The sequence below is a fragment of the Ammospiza caudacuta genome, chromosome 8, assembly GCF_027887145.1.
Source record: "Ammospiza caudacuta isolate bAmmCau1 chromosome 8, bAmmCau1.pri, whole genome shotgun sequence".
Lineage (NCBI taxonomy): Eukaryota > Metazoa > Chordata > Aves > Passeriformes > Passerellidae > Ammospiza > Ammospiza caudacuta.
In genome coordinates this window covers 6,870,081-6,885,927 of record NC_080600.1, presented here as the reverse complement: position 1 = coordinate 6,885,927, position 15,847 = coordinate 6,870,081, and the positions used below count along the sequence as shown (strand labels likewise).

General features: G+C 48.1%; 2 protein-coding genes across 3 annotated transcripts in view; both read left to right on the top strand.

Moving 5' to 3' along the window:
* The window catches only part of LOC131560491 (UDP-glucuronosyltransferase 1A1-like), a 79,640-nt gene that overhangs the window by 42,638 nt on the left and 21,155 nt on the right, over nt 1-15,847 (top strand). The window contains exon 1 of one of the 2 annotated variants that reach the window (XM_058809256.1): nt 1,353-2,207. The exons of the other annotated variant lie outside the window; for it this stretch is intronic. Within the exon in view, the coding sequence (XP_058665239.1) occupies nt 1,353-2,207 (855 nt within the window). Of the gene's footprint in view, nt 1-1,352; nt 2,208-15,847 lie in introns of those variants that run through there. 2 annotated transcript variants of the gene reach the window in all.
* On the top strand, nt 14,005-15,160 carry LOC131560933 (UDP-glucuronosyltransferase 1A1-like). The gene is given in 3 exon segments (XM_058809955.1): nt 14,005-14,244; nt 14,247-14,858; nt 15,086-15,160. Coding segments are annotated over 3 exon segments (927 nt in total).

Here is a 15,847-nt window from a genome sequence, read left to right as displayed (position 1 = left end):
ATGATTAGGTCTTGTCTGCAAATCCTATCTGTGCATTAATATTGTTTGCTTTCATGGCCCAGGGGCAAACCCTTCCCAGACTGATCTAGAATGGTATTTCTGAGTTCCTGATTCATTTTTAAGTACAGCTGACAAAAACGATGTCTGTGTCCTTCTTCCTTCCAGGCCCTACTTCATCCTTCCAAAAGGAATCCTTGCAGGGTAATGAACTTTGATAAGTCAATTTTCCATCTTCCTCGCAGTGTCACAATATAAGACTGGTGAAGAATCCAGACCATTTCCTGTGTGATGCTTTAATATTTTTTCTAATCTTTTGCAAATGGAAAACAATATGGAATGTTAGGAGGGCAGGAATTATCTTACACTGAAAATTCATGTTTGGAAAATTAATGATCTGTTAATTAGCTCTTTTGAGCAGGCCACTTGTTGAAGGATCCCTCATTTGCTTAAATCATAGAATGTCTCCTAGGCAGGTCTGTTCCATGATCTTGCCAGGCACAGGTGAGGTTGACAGCTTGATACTTCCCTGGGGATTCCTTTCTGTCCTTTTTAAAGGTGAGTGCAATGTTTCTCTTTTCCTAGTCACTGTGACTTCACCTGACTGCCAGGAGTTTTCAAATGTCATGGAGAATACTTTGGCAACTCCATCAATCAATTCCCTCAGGACTCTGAGATGCATCTCATGGGGCACCACGTGTTTGGGCCATCAGGTGCCCTTATGTTTGGGTTCCTCAAGTGGTCATGTCATCTTCTCTTACACTGAGTGGAATTTTGCTCCCCCAGCCACATCTTGCCATCTATCCATCCGTCCGTCCATCCGTCCATCCATCCATCCATCCATCCATCCATCCATCCATCCATCCATCCACTCAAGAGATGTGGGAAGAGAGGTTGCCAGTGAAGGCTGAGGCAAGGAAAGTTCTTGAGTCCCTCAGCCTTTCCTTTGTCCATTGTTTCCAGCATCCTAGTCTTGCTTACTGCGGGGGAAAGACTTCCTTTGACCTTCCTGTTGTGGCCCTTCTTGTTGTTATTTTCACCCCTGGGCAAGTTCAACTCCACCTGCACCTTGGACTTCCTGACTTCCTCCCTACATAACCAGGCAGCGTTCCTCCAACCCACTGTTCCTCCAATAGAGAGAGGGGAGTGTTTCTCAGGGTAACTCTGGCCCTGATTTGCGTCTGCCAGATAAGATGAACCTTAACCTTTTCTGCTACCTTTGCCATGTCCAGGTTTAAACATTTACCAAATACAAATAAGTCTAAAGACCATTCATAAAAATCAGAGACAGATAACTTAAAATCACAAAGCTAGGGAACTCTTTCTGTGGAGGCTCTCAGCTGATCCCTGCAGAAATGGCCCTGGGGCTCAGTGCTTCTTCTCCACCAGCTGTGCTTCTGCTCCTGTCCCTGCTGGGTCTGGCTGCTGCTGGGAAGCTCCTGGTGGTGCCAGTGGATGGAAGCCACTGGCTCAGCATGCGGGAGGTGCTGGACATCCTGAGGCAGAGGGGACATGAGGTGGTTGTGGTGGCGCCTGAAGTGGCTTTGCACATCAAACCATCCAAGAACTTTGTGATGAAAATGTACCCGGTCCCCTACACACAGGAAGATTTGAAGAAACAATTCCAGGCATTTTTTCATTTTTCATTTGAACAAGGATCTTTTCTGGAAAGATTTGTTAAAGCCTACCAGGGTATCAAAAGAATCACTTACTTTGGAGTCACCAGCTGTGGACATCTCCTGGAAAACAAGGAGCTCATCAGTTACCTTGAGGAGAGCAAGTTTGATGCCGTCCTTACAGACCCTGTCCTACTATGTGGGGCAATCCTGGCGAAGCACCTTTCCCTTCCTGCTGTCTATTTCTTACGAGGAATCCCGTGTGGCTTAGATTTTGAAGCCACTCAGTGTCCCAAGCCTCCTTCCTACGTCCCCAGGGGATTTACACAATTTACAGACCACATGACCTTTCTTCAGCGAGTGAAGAATCTGCTTCATGACATCCCAGATATTTTTCTCTGCGATTTTGCCTTTGAACCCTACTCAAAACTGGCTTCAGAGTTCCTGCAGCAAGATGTGACTGTGCTGGATCTCTTACGCCAGGCTTCAGTTTGGCTCATGAGGTCAGATTTTGTGCTAGAGTATCCAAGGCCTTTGATGCCCAACATCATTCCAATAGGAGGAGTAAACTGTGCTCACAAGGAGCTGCCTCAGGTGGGTCACACTCTTTTAATTCATGCCATGATTGGTTTTTGTGTTTAGGAGGGGGGAATTTTTTTTATGCAATAGGAAAGAGCTTCTGTTTCTAGTGAGTGAAGGGAATCCTCATGAAAGGAACCATTTATCTCTCCTTCTTCCTGTCTTCCACTTCGTGTGTAGACAGCTGTTCCTTCTGGCATTTAAACAGTGCTCTGTTGAAGGGAATCACCAGGGTTTTCTGGTGAAGGTCTGTGATGGAACATTGATTCCACCAGCAGAGTGCCCAGCTGTGATGCCTGGAGCAGATCTGATTTGACATGTCCAGCAGGCCTTTACTGGCACTGATGGTTTGGGTTTGGGTGCAGCCTTAGGGATGATGCCAAACTTTGTGTTCCCTTGGATGCTGGCAAGAGCCCTGGGCAGTGTTCCTCCTGGAGAGCCTCCTCTTGCTCCAGGGGAGAACCTAGCAAATTGGGTGAGGGCTTTTGGCGCCCTGGCTTTCTCTTCAGTCCTGTTCCCTAGGATTTGTGCGATGTGGGCTGGGATAATGAAGCCCACATTATGGCTATTCCACTCATCCCCATGTGTGGGGGTGGCTGTGACAGACATACCCGTGCACACTGGGATTGGCCACATGAGCTTTCACACAATTCCACCACTGCTGGACATCATGGGTGCTTTGTCTGTGACAAAAAGGAAGCCAGAATTAGGCCCTGAATTGTTCTGTGGAAAGTCTCCCTCAAAGAGTGCTGTCAGAATTTGACACTGGCTAGAAGCTAGGCACCCAGAAAAAAACCCATTTACTCATTCTGTTCTGCTATATTGGAGCAGAGGAGAGGGAAAGGAAAGACAAAAGGGGCTCATGAGTTAAGGTAGGGATGAGGTAGGGATCTTTAAGGGCAGAACAGGCTCAAAACTTAAAAGGTATAAAGAAAAATTTATTAACAGAATTAAAAGAGGATAATGATAACTACTTTTTGAATACCTTCCTCTGCACCCCTCGCCCTTCTTTCATTCCCACCAACAATGCAGAGAGACAAAACATGAGGGTTGTAGTCAGTTTGTCACTTCTAAAAATCTTTCTTCAGTTTGCTTAGGGAGAGGGGTATGTTCTGCTATGGGGGGGTCTTTTTCATGGAACAGTTCTCTGTGAACTTCTCCAACGTGGTTCTAATTTTCACGAGTAGCAGTCGTGCCCCACCTGCTACAACATGAGTACCTCCCAGGGGCAAAGCAATCAACTGTTTGCCTGGGTCGTTTTAATTCATGCCATGTAGTCTTTTAAGGATGAGCTGTTCTAATTTGGAAGCAAGGGTCTTCTTTTTCTATCTCTGGAAGCAAGGGTCTTTTCTCTGTGTTCAAATTCCTCACTAGATCACAGCTTTTCTGCATCCACACGCTCCAGCGTGAGCACTCTTTCTCACGGGCTGCAGGTGAACTCTGAATTCCCCCATGCACTTCATGAATTACAGGGAAACTGTTGTTTTTTAGACCTCATCATAGCATGCAGAAGCATCTCAGCTCCAAGGCCTGGAGCACCTCCTTCACCCCCTCCCTCCTTTTCACCAACCTTAGTGTCATCATGTTGTTCTCCTCACGTCTTCACTTCTCCCTTTTCTCTGACTCGTGAGAGAATTGCTGTCTGTGTATTCATTTCTTCTCATGTTCTATTAATTGAAAAGTTTCTGTAGAGTCCTGCAGCACTGAAAGGTTGATCTCATCCGGCCCCGCATCGGGGAATTGCTTGCCATGCTCCTCGCTGCTGGTCAAATGGTGGCCGCTGGCACCATGCAAACCACACCGGCCACCAGCTTCGCTCAGTGCCTCTCGTCGTGCCAGTGAAGCAGAGAGGAAATTTTCTGGGGTAGAAATCCATTTCGATTTAGGTGAAATGTGCATCTTTGAGTTAAGTCTGTAGCTTGCTGTTTAGTCTGACTGCCTGTTCTCGCAAAAACCCTCTGCTTGGAGAAACCGCTTCAGCCGAAGGACAGAGATAAGGGGGGAGGGGGAGATCAGGCACAGTAGGGCAACCTGACCCAGGAGTTCTTTCTGATAAAGAAGAATTAGTGGCAAATGTCACACAAAATCAGTAGAATGAATATGTATGAACCTCTTGTGAAATTGCATGCATATGTATTTGAGAGGGAGATAAAAAAGGATCTGGATTTCTGAGAGGTACGCATGTCATTTAAGGGGAACGATTCCCACATGAGTCCATCACTGTAGTAAACATACCGGCTTTACAACTTCCACAAAAGTTGTGGAGTTTGTTTGCTTCCGCAAATCACTGGGTGCCAAAAAGGAAAAGCTGCTGCCGCCACTCCTGTCTCTTCTGCCCATGGAGCATTGGCTGGCTGAAAGTGACCAAGGAAGCACAGCTCACTGCGGATGGTGCTGACATAGCCCTGGCTGCATGAGCACTCCTGATATGAGCTCGTGGTATCAGACATATGGCCACTCACAGCGCCAAGATGGCCCCACACCGTGGCATGGCCCTGGCCAGGCTGGGAAGGAGCCCAGTGGCCCCCTCACCACCCCACGTAGGAGAGGAGGAAAGAGAACTTGAACGCATTTTCTAGTTCTTAGTTATGTCCTCTCACAACCGCCACTAACTTCTCGAATTGGGCCAGCCAATGCATCAATTGTCAGAGCCTTCAGGAATTGGCTCTGCTGGACTGAGTAGAAGTTTTGATGAGCTTCTCTCTCAGAAGCAGTCTCTGTGGCATCTCTGCCCCCACTAAAAGCCAGATTGTGTTAAACTAACACAAGTGTTCATAAATCTCTTCTCAGAAACCTGGTATCATCCTTCCACCTCTGCTGTTTTCTCAGGCAAGAAACCATCGTATAGAGCTGTTCCACAGCTGCCATAGGGTCTGGGTCACCTAGAGATGAGCTTTCCATGTGAGAGGGGACAGGCCTTGATTGTGGGAAAGGAGCAGCCTCTGCTAGTCCCAAGGGTGACGTGCATGTGACACATCTCCTACACGTGGCACATCTCCTGAACATGCAGAAGGTCCAGCCAGAAGGAAAGGACCAAAGTGCAGTCTGAGGGCCACACTGCCTCCTTCCTGGGGTGCTCTTTACTGTTTCTCTGATATAGTTGGGAGTTATCTGGTCATTCTATGGACTTGGTAGGAGTTCCATGCTTGTTGCGCAGCATTTTATCATATCAGGGATTACACATTCACTGCCCAGCACATAAAATAAGGATCTGCAGTTGGGTTGTGCCACAGATTGCTTGAAAGCACTGAGCAAGCACTGGTGTTGCTGCAGGTTCCCTTCCCTGGAGGCTCTCAGCTGATCCCTGCAGGAATGGCCCTGGGGCTCAGTGCTTCTCCACCAGCTGTGCTTCTGCTCCTGTCCCTGCTGGGTCTGGTTGCTGCTGGGAAGCTCCTGGTGGTGCCGGTGGACGGGAGCCACTGGCTCAGCATGCGGGAGGTGCTGGATACGCTCCAGCAGAAGGGACATGAGGTGGTTGTAGTGGCACCTGAAGTCTCCATGCACATCAAACCATCCAAGAACTTTGTGATGAAAATGTACCCGGTCCCCTACACAAAGGAAGATATGGAGAAAGATTTTAAGGCATTTTTTCATGGTTCATTTGAAGAAGGAATTTTCTTTGAAAGATTTTTTCATGTACTTGAAGGTATGAAAAGAATCACTAACTTTGGGGTCTCCAGCTGTGAACAGCTCTTGCAAAACAAAGAGCTCATCAGGTACCTTGAGGAGAGCAAGTTTGATGCCGTCCTTACAGACCCTTTTGTGCCCTGTGGGGCAATCCTAGCTGAGCATCTTTCCCTTCCTGCTGTGTATTTCTTACGAGGAATCCCATGTGGGTTAGATTTTGAAGCCACTCAGTGTCCCAAGCCCCCTTCCTACGTCCCCAGGGTATTTACAGACCTTACAGACCGCATGACCTTTCTCCAGCGGGTGAAGAATCTGCTCTTTGATATCCCAAATGCTTTCCTCTGTGATTTTGCCTTTGAACCCTACTCAAAACTGGCTTCAGAGTTCCTGCAGCGGGAGGTGACTGTGCTGGATCTCTTACGCAAGGGCTCTGTTTGGCTCCTGAGGTTGGATTTTGTGCTCGACTACCCAAGGCCTTTGATGCCCAACATCATTCCAATAGGAGGAGTAAACTGTGCTCACAAGGAACTGCCTCAGGTGGGTTGCACTCTTTTTTTAATCCATGCCGTGATTGATTTCTGTGTTCAGGAGGGTGGAATTCTGTGTTGCGATAGGAATCGAGTTTCTGTTTTGGGTGAGTGAGCTGAATCCTCATGAAAGGAACTGTTTTTCACTCATTTCTGATTTTCCACATCCTGTGTAGGCAGCAGTCTCTTCTGGTTTTAAAATGGTTCTCAGTTGAAGGGAATCACCAGGGTCCTCTGGTGAAGGTCTGTGATGGGCTGTTGATGCCACCAGTAAAGAAATTGTCAGAATTTGTGGACAATAAGACAAAGTGTAGGGGTCCTTTAATGACCAGCTCCAATGGGATGTCCCAGAGACTGTTAAAAACTCTTTCCTGGCTCCAAATCCCAGCCCTGATACCTGGAGCAGATCTGATTTGACACGTTCAATACAGCTTTACTGGCAGTGAGGGTTTGGATGTAGCCTTGTGCATGATACCAACTGCTCCAATGTGCTGCATGCTTGGGTTCCCTGGGATGCTGGCAAGAGCCCTGTAAGTGTTCCTCCTGGACAGTTTACTGTTCTTCTCTGGTGGAGAGCCTGGAGAGTTGGGAAAATACTTTTGGTACCCTGGCTTTCTCTTCATTCATATTCCATAGGAGTTGTGTGGTGCAGGGCGGGATCACAAAGCCCAACATGTGGCAATTCCACCCATCTTGAAGTACAGAGGTAGCTGTGACAATTTACAGACATCCCCATGTACAATGGGGTTTGCCACCTGAGCATTCACACAACTCCACCACTGATGGACACCACGGGTGCTTTGTCAGGGATCAAACCAAGGACAGAATTAGGCTCTGAAATGTTCTGTGGGAAGTCGCCCTCAAAGAGCATTTGTAAATATCTGCTCAGAATCCTGGCATCATCCTTCCATCTCTACAGTCTTCTCAGGCTGGAAACCATCTCAAAGAGCTGTTCCACAGTTGCTCTAGGGTTTGGGTCTCCGACAGATGAGTTTTCCCAGAGAGAGGGAGAAGGGACAGTCCTGGCCTGGAGGGAAGGAGACTGCAGATTGGAATAGTAACACTCATGTCATGCATGTGACACATCTCAGAATTTCCACAGCCAGAGGGAAGGAACGAAAGTGCAGCTCCCTCTGCATTCTTAGGGCACCCTTTACTGTTCCTCTGATAAACATATGGGAGTTACCTGGTGATTCTATGGACTTGGCAGGAATCTCATGCTTGTTCTGCAGGCTTTTATCACACCAGTGATTACACATTTACCACAAAGCACATAAAATAAAGATCCACAGTTGGGTTGTGCCACAGATAATTTCACAGTGCAGAGCAAGCACCGGTGTTGCTGCAGGTTCCCTGCCCTGCAGGCTCTCAGCAGGAATGGCCCTGAGGCTCAGTGCTTCTCCACCAGTTGTGCTTCTGCTCCTGTCCCTGCTGGGTCTGGCTGCTGCTGGGAAGCTCCTGGTGGTGCCAGTGGATGGAAGCCACTGGCTCAGCATGCGGGAGGTGCTGGATACGCTCCAGCAGAAGGGACATGAGGTGGTTGTAGTGGCACCTGAAGTGACTTTGCACATCAAACCATCCAAGAACTTTGTGATGAAAATGTACCCGGTCCCCTACACAAAGGAAGACATGGAGAAAGATTTTAAGGCGTTCTTCCAGGTTTCATTTGAAGAAGGATCTTTTTTTGAAAGATTTTTAAAAGTGTACAGAGGTATGAAAAGAATCACTGACTTGGAGTTCTGCAGCTGTGAAAAGCTCTTGCAAAACAAAGAGCTCATCAGGTATCTTGAGGAGAGCAAGTTTGATGCCATCCTTACAGACCCTTTTGTTCCCTGTGGGGTGATCCTGGCTGAGCATCTTTCCCTTCCTTCTATCTATTTCTTACGAGGAATCCCATGTGGGTTAGATTTTGAAGCCACTCAGTGTCCCAAGCCCCCTTCCTACGTCCCCAGGGTATTTACAGACCTTACAGACCGCATGACTTTTCTCCAGCGGGTGAAGAATCTGCTCTTTGACTTCCCAAGCGTTTTCCTCTGTGATTTTGCCTTTGAACCCTACTCAAAACTGGCTTCAGAGTTCCTGCAGCGGGAGGTGACTGTGCTGGATCTCTTACGCAAGGGCTCTGTTTGGCTCCTGAGGCTGGAATTTGTGCTAGAGTACCCAAGGCCTTTGATGCCCAACATCATTCCAATTGGAGGAGTAAACTGTGCTCACAAGGAGCTGCCTCAGGTGGGTTGCACTCTGTTTTTAATCTGTGCCGTGATTGATTTCTGTGTTCAGGAGGGTGGAATTCTGTGTTGTGATAGAAATCAAGTTCCATTTCTGGTGAGTGAGCTGAATCCTCATGAAAGGAACTGTTTTTCTCTCACATCTGATTTACCACACCCTATGTAGGCAGCAGTCTCTTCTGGCTTTTAATTGGTGCTCAGTCGTAGGTAACACCAGAGTCTTCTAGTGAAGATTTTGGTGGGACATTGATTGCACCAGCCATGGGATTGTCAAAATTTGTGGATCTTAAGACAAAATTCTCGGTTCCTTTAAGGAACAGCTCCCATTGGCACTCCCAGAAATGCTTAACACATTTTGATTGACACGCCCAGCGCTGTTTCCTGTAGTAGGTCTGATTTAACAGATCCAGCAGGCCTTGACTTGCACTGATGGTTTGGGTGCAGCCTTGGGGATGATGTCATACTTTGGGTTCCCTGGGATGCTGGCAAGAGCCCTGGGCAGTGTTCCTCCTGGAGAGCCTCCTCTGCTGCTCCAGGGGAGGGCCTGGTGACTTGGATGAGTGCTTTTGGTGCCCTGGCTTTCTCTTCAGTCCTTTTCCTTAGGATTGGTGTGATGTGGGCTGGGATAATGAACTTCAATATATGACAATTCCACCCATCCCCAAGTGTGGGGTTGGCTGTGACATCTGACAGACATCCCTGTACACACGTGAGCTTTCACACAACTCCACCACTGCTGGACACCGTGGGTGCTTTGTCAGTGACTAAAGCAATGCTAAAATTAGGCCGTGAATTGTTCTGTGAAAAGACCCCCTCAAAAGTGCTCGTAAATCTCTGCTTAGAATGTGGCATCATTATTCCATCTTCTCTGTCCTCTCAGTCTGGAAACTGTCTTAAAAGAGCTGTTCCACAGCTGCCAGGGGGTCTGGGTCTCCTAGAGATGACATGGAAAGGGTGAGAGAGGGGCAACAGGCCTTGAGTGTGGGAAAGGAGAAGCCTCTGCAGGTCTGAATAGTGATGCGCATGTGACACATCTCCTACATGTGACACATCTCCTGAACATGCAGAAGGTCCAGCCAGAGGGAAAGGACCAAATTGCAGTCCAAGAGCCACACCTGCCTCCTTCCAGGGGGACTCTTTTACTGTTGCTCAGACAGGGAGAAGGTGGAGTTACCTGCTGATCCTATGGGCTTGGCAGGAATCCCGAGCTTGTTCTGCAACCTTTTATTGTATCAGGGATTACACATTCACTGCCCAACCCATAAAACAAGGATCCGCAGCTGGGCTGTGACACAGATTGCTTAAAAGTGCAGAGTGAGTGCCGGAGCTCCTGTGCTGCCGTGGATTTCCTTCCCTGGAGGCCTTCACCTGATCCCTGCAGGAATGGCCCTGGGACTCAGTGCTTCTCCACCAGTTGTGCTTCTGCTCCTGTCCCTGCTGGGTCTGGCTGCTGCTGGGAAGCTCCTGGTGGTGCCGATGGACGGGAGCCACTGGCTCAGCATGCGGGAGGTGCTGAACATGCTCCAGCAGAAGGGACATGAGGTGGTCGTGGTGGCACCTGAAGTGAGTTTGCACATCAAACCATCCAAGAACTTTGTGATGAAAATGTACTCAGTCCCCTTCACACAGGAAGAGTTGGAGAAAGCATTCAAGGCATTTTTTCGTGGTTCATTTGAAGAAGGTTGGATTTTACAGAGATTATTGAAAGTGCATGAGGGTATGTAAACCCTCACTGACTGTTGGATCACCAGCTGTGAGCAGCTTCTGCAAAACAAGGAACTCATCAGGTACCTTGAAGAGAGCAAGTTTGATGCAATTCTTACAGACCGCAGCAACTTGTGGGTTGATCCTGGCTGAACATCTTTCCCTTCCTTCTATCTATTTCTTACGAGGAGCCCCATGTGGGTTAGACTTAGATGCCAGGCTGTGTCCCAGTCCTCCTTCCTACGTCCCCAGGTCATTTTCAGACCTTACAGACCGCATGACCTTTCTCCAACGAGTGAAGAATCTGCTCTTTGACATCCCAAACGTTTTCCTCTGTGATTTTGCCTTTGAACCCTACTCAAAACTGGCTTCAGAGTTCCTGCAGAGGGAGGTGACCGTGCAGGATCTCTTACGCAAGGGCTCTGTTTGGCTCCTGAGGATGGAATTTGTGCTAGAGTACCCAAGGCCTTTGATGCCCAACATCATTCCAATAGGAGGAGTAAACTGTGCTCACAAGGAGCTGCCTCAGGTGGGTTGCACTCTGTTTTTAATCCGTGCCTTGATTGATTTCTGTGTTCAGGAGGGTGGAATTCTGTGTTGTGATAGAAATCAAGTTCCCATTTCTGGTGAGTGAGCTGAATCCTCATGAAAGGAACTGTTTTTCTCTCATTTCTTTCTGACTTTCCACATCTTGTGTAGGCAGCTGTTTCTTCTGGCTTTTAATTGGTGCTCAGCTGTAGGTAACACCAGGGTCTTCTAGTGACCCTGTACTAAGGATCTGTGATGGGACGTTGATTCTGCTAGCCAAAGGGATTCTGAGAATTTGTGGATAGTAGAACAAAGTTTCGTGTTTTTATAATGGGCAGTTCCAATGGGATCTTCCAGAGAAACTTAAAAACATTTTTCTGGCTCCAAAGCCCAGCTCTGATGCCTGGAGCAGGTGTGTTTGGCACTGAGGGATGAGCTGCAGTCTTGCCCATGGTACCAGCAGTCAACTATGCCATGTGCTTGGGTTCCCTGGGATGCTGGCAAGAGCCCTGGGCAGTGTTCCTCCTGGAGAGCCTCCTCTGCTGCTCCAGGGGAGAGCCTGGTGACTTGGGTGAGTGCTTTTGGTGCCCTGGCTTTCTCTTCAGTCCTGTTCCTTAGGATTAGTGTGGTGTAGGGTGGGATCCTAAAGCTGCAGTAGCAATTACACCCATCCACAAGTGTGGAGGTGGCTGTGACATCTGACAGACATCCCTGTGCACACTGGGATCTCCCGTGTGAGCTTTCACACAATTCCAACACTACTGGACACCATGTCCACTTTGTGAGTGACAAAAAGGAAGCCAGAATTAGGCCCTGAATTGTTCTGTGAAAACGCCCCCTCAAAAGTGCTCATAAATCTCTGCTCGAACCTCCTAGCTCACAAAGCCAACCCCTGCAATTCCTTGAGGCACGTCTGGGGCACTGGAATTGCTGCTTCATGTAGATCACATATCCTGCAGAAACCTGGCATTGTCCTCTCCACCTTCTCTGTCTCCTCAGTCTAGAAACCATCTTAAAGAGCTGTTCCACAGCTGCTGTGGGGTCTGGGTCTCCTAGAGATGGGTTTACCAAGAGAGAGGGAGAGGGGACAAACCGTGACTGGGAGAAAGGAAAAGCCTCTGCAGGTCTGAGTGGTGATCTGCATGTGACACATCTACACGTGTCATATCTGAATATGCAGAAGGTCCAGCCAGAGGGAAAGGACCAAAGTGCAGTCCCAGAGCCACACCTGTCTCCTTCCTGGGGTGCTCTTTACTGTTCATCTGATAGAGATAGTTGGGAGTTATCTGATCATTTGATGGACTTGGCAGGAGTTGCATGTTTGTTCTGCAGCCTGTTATCATATCAGGGATTACACATTCACTGCCCAGCACATAAAATAAGGATTGAAATTTGGGCTGTGACACAGATACCTTGAAAACGCGAAGCCGGCACAGGAGATCCTCCGCTGCCAGTGGTTTCCTTCCCTGGAGGCCTTCACCTGATCCCTGCAGGAATGGCCCTGGGACTCAGTACTTCTCCAGCAGCTGTGCTTCTGCTCCTGTCCCTGCTGGGTCTGGCTGCTGCTGGGAAGCTCCTGGTGGTATGGGTGGACGGGAGCCCCTGGTTCAGCATCCGGGAGGGGCTGGACATGCTCCAGCAGAAGGGACATGAGGTGGTCGTGGTGGCACCCGAAGTCTCCTTGCATGTCAAACCATACAAGAACTTTGTGATGAAAATGTACCCTGTCCCCTACACACAGGAAGAGATGGACATTGCATTCGAGGCATATTTTAATACTACATTTGAAGATGGATCTTTTTTTGAAAGATTTTTTAAAACAGTAGAAGCTTCGAAAAGATTCACTGATTTTTGTTTCTCCAGCTGTGAACAGCTCTTGCGAAACAAGGAGCTCATCAGGTACCTTGAGGAGACCAAGTTTGATGCCATCCTTACAGACCCTTTTATGCCCTGTGGGGTGATCCTGGCTGAGCATCTTTCCCTTCCTTCTATCTATTTCTTACGAGAAATCCCATGTGGCTTAGATTTTGAAGCCACTCAGTGTCCCAATCCTCCTTCCTATGTGCCCAGATCATTTTCCGGCTTGACAGACCGCATGACCTTTCTCCAGCGAGTGAAGAATCTGCTCTTTGACACCCCAAACCTTTTCCTCTGTAATTTTGTCTTTGACCAATTCTCAAAACTTGCTTCAGAGTTCCTGCAGCGGGAGGTGACCGTGCAGGATCTCTTACGCAAGGGCTCTGTTTGGCTCCTGAGGTTGGAATTTGTGCTAGACTATCCAAGACCCTTGATGCCCAACATCATTCCCATTGGAGGAGCAAACTGTGCTCACAAGGAGCTGCCTCAGGTGGGTCACATTCTGTTTTTAATTTGTGCTGTGATGTGATGTTCAGGAGGCTTGAACCTTGTATTGCAGATGGGAATTTTCCTCCCATGATGTGTGGTTGGATGAATGTTCCTGAATTTTTGTAGGCAGCAGTCCTGTACTTTCTCACCTCCAAAGTGTGCTCTGCATTTGCTGTTTTTCATTTTACGTATTCAGAGCAACGTTTTGTGACTTTGTGTAACTTGGTACTCTCTTAGCAAGTGACGGATGAGTCTTTTGGGCTCTCAAAGCCTTGCAGACAGGTGCAATTCCTAATTCATAAATTATAGATGGGTCTGGTGTTTACTGAGAATACACCTAAGACTTCTGTCCTTGTTGTCTCACTACATCTTTCTTTGCCATTGAATTTTTTGTGCTTTTTCACCTGGGTGTTTCCAAAGCTGGAATCCGGAGGAAGGTGGCCGGATCTGGGCTCTCAGGTTGAGAAGTAGTCCCTCTATTTGCAGGCAGATCTAGGAAAATTTTGCCATGATCATGAAGGCTGTGTGAGATGTAACAGCAAATTTCAGATGTGTTAAGGGGCTACAATGACTTGGCAGGTGGCGCTCAAAGTGACGAAAGTGCTAAAGGTTTTGTTATAAAACACAAGGCTTATCTGGTACATGCCCCACATTTATCAGCTGCCTGAACTTTGTTGCTGGTTATGCAGCCTTTTATCACACCTGTGATTACCCATTTACCACATAGCAGATAAAGCAAGGATACAAAGTTGGGCTGTGGCAGAGATTGCTGAGAAGCGCGGAGCGAGCGCCGGAGCTCCTGTGCTGCCGCGGGTTTCCTTCCCTGGAGGCTCTCAGCTGATCCCTGCAGGAATGGCCCCGGGACTGAGTGCTTCTCCACCAGCTGTGCTTCTGCTCCTGTCCCTGCTGGGTCTGGCTGCTGCTGGGAAGCTCCTGGTGGTGCCGGTGGATGGGAGCCACTGGCTCAGCATGCGGGAGGTGCTGGACATGCTCCAGCAGAAGGGACATGAGGTGGTCATGGTGGCACCCGAAGTCTCCCTGCACATCAAACCATCCAAGAACTTTGTGATGAAAATGTACCCGGTCCCCTACACACTCAGGAAGAGTTGGACAAAGTTTTCAAAGGGTCAGTTATGGATTTATTTAAAGGAGGACCTTTTCTGGAAAGAGTCATTAGACAGTACCAACAGGCAAAGAAGACCTCTGCTCTGTTCCTGGCCACCTGCTCACACTTAATCCACAACACGGAGCTCATCAGGTACCTTGAAGAGAGCAAGTTTGATGCCATCCTCACAGACCCTATCCTCCCCTGTGGGGCAATATTGGCCGAGTATCTTTCCCTGCCTTCCGTGTATTTCCTGCAGCAAATTCCATGTGGTTTGGAATATCAAGCCACCCAGTGCCCCAATCCCCCTTCCTATGTCCCCAGAGTATTTACAGACCTTACAGACCACATGACCTTTCTCCAGCGAGTGAAGAACATGCTCTATGACATCCCCAATTTCTTCCTCTGCGACGTTGTCTTCCAACCTTATGCAGAACTGGCTTCGGAGTTCCTGCAGCGGGAGGTGACCGTGCCGGATCTCCTGCGCCCGGCTTCCATTTGGCTCATGAAGCTGGACTTTGTCTTGCACTTCCCAAAGCCCTTGATGCCCAACATGGTTCTGATTAGTGGAGTAAATTGTGCTTACAAGAAGCTAAGTCAGGTGGGTCACGCTCTGTTTTCTCTTCTTCTTCTTGCAGGCTTTGGAAATTTCAGGGAAGCTGAAACACAGCTTTCATTAGAAAGGAGGATTTCAAACTGCTCGTGCTTTGCAGGGGGGTGCTTGTTCTGGTATCTGGGAAGGATTATCAGAGTAGAAAGTTGGAGAAAATATTGTGTATGGAGTTAGCTCTGGTAGAATCCCCATTGGTCCTGTGTCTTTGCTCCGAGACAGCTTTGGATAGAAGTGGGTTCCTCAGAGCCTCTTTCATCAAGGTAGTTGATGTGACGCAAGACACACTTTAAATTGAGGACATGTTCATTCAGAATCTGATCCAATCAGGCAGATTTCCTCTACAATTCTGTCTCCTTTCATTCCCTCAATGAGGGATTTTCAATATTCTAAATTGCCATAGGTGCAACAAACATTGTCACCTGGAAGGAAGTTTCAAGTCTCTCTGAGAACCTTCTGTCAAAGCATGCCCAGTGAGCACTGGATTTTCTTTTCTCTGTCATGTCCAGTTTTAAGTGTCCCTACAATCTCTAGTTATTGGTACCTTTGTGTAACTTGGTACACTCTTAGTGACTTAGAAACCCATCTGTGGGGTGGAAAAAGCCTTAGAGTCAGGTGAAATCCATAATAAGCAAATTGTTGTAGTTGGGTCTGGTGTTCACTGAGAATTGCACCTCAGGCTTCTGTCCTTGTTGCCGCCCTACGTCTTTCTTTGCTGGTGAATTTTTGTGCTTCCTCAATGGGGTATTTCCAAAGCTGGAATCTGGAGGAAGGTGGCCGGATCTGGGCTCTCAGGTTGAGAAGCAGCCTCACTGATTGCTGGCAGATCTAGGAAAATTTTGCCATGGTGAGGCATGTTTGGCAGCTAACAGCAAATTTGAGGAGTCTGAAGGGGTTGTGTCGTCTTGGCACGTGGCACTCAAAGGTGAAAGAGCTGCAAAGATTTTGCAATAGAAACATGAGGCTTATCGGTTGCATCC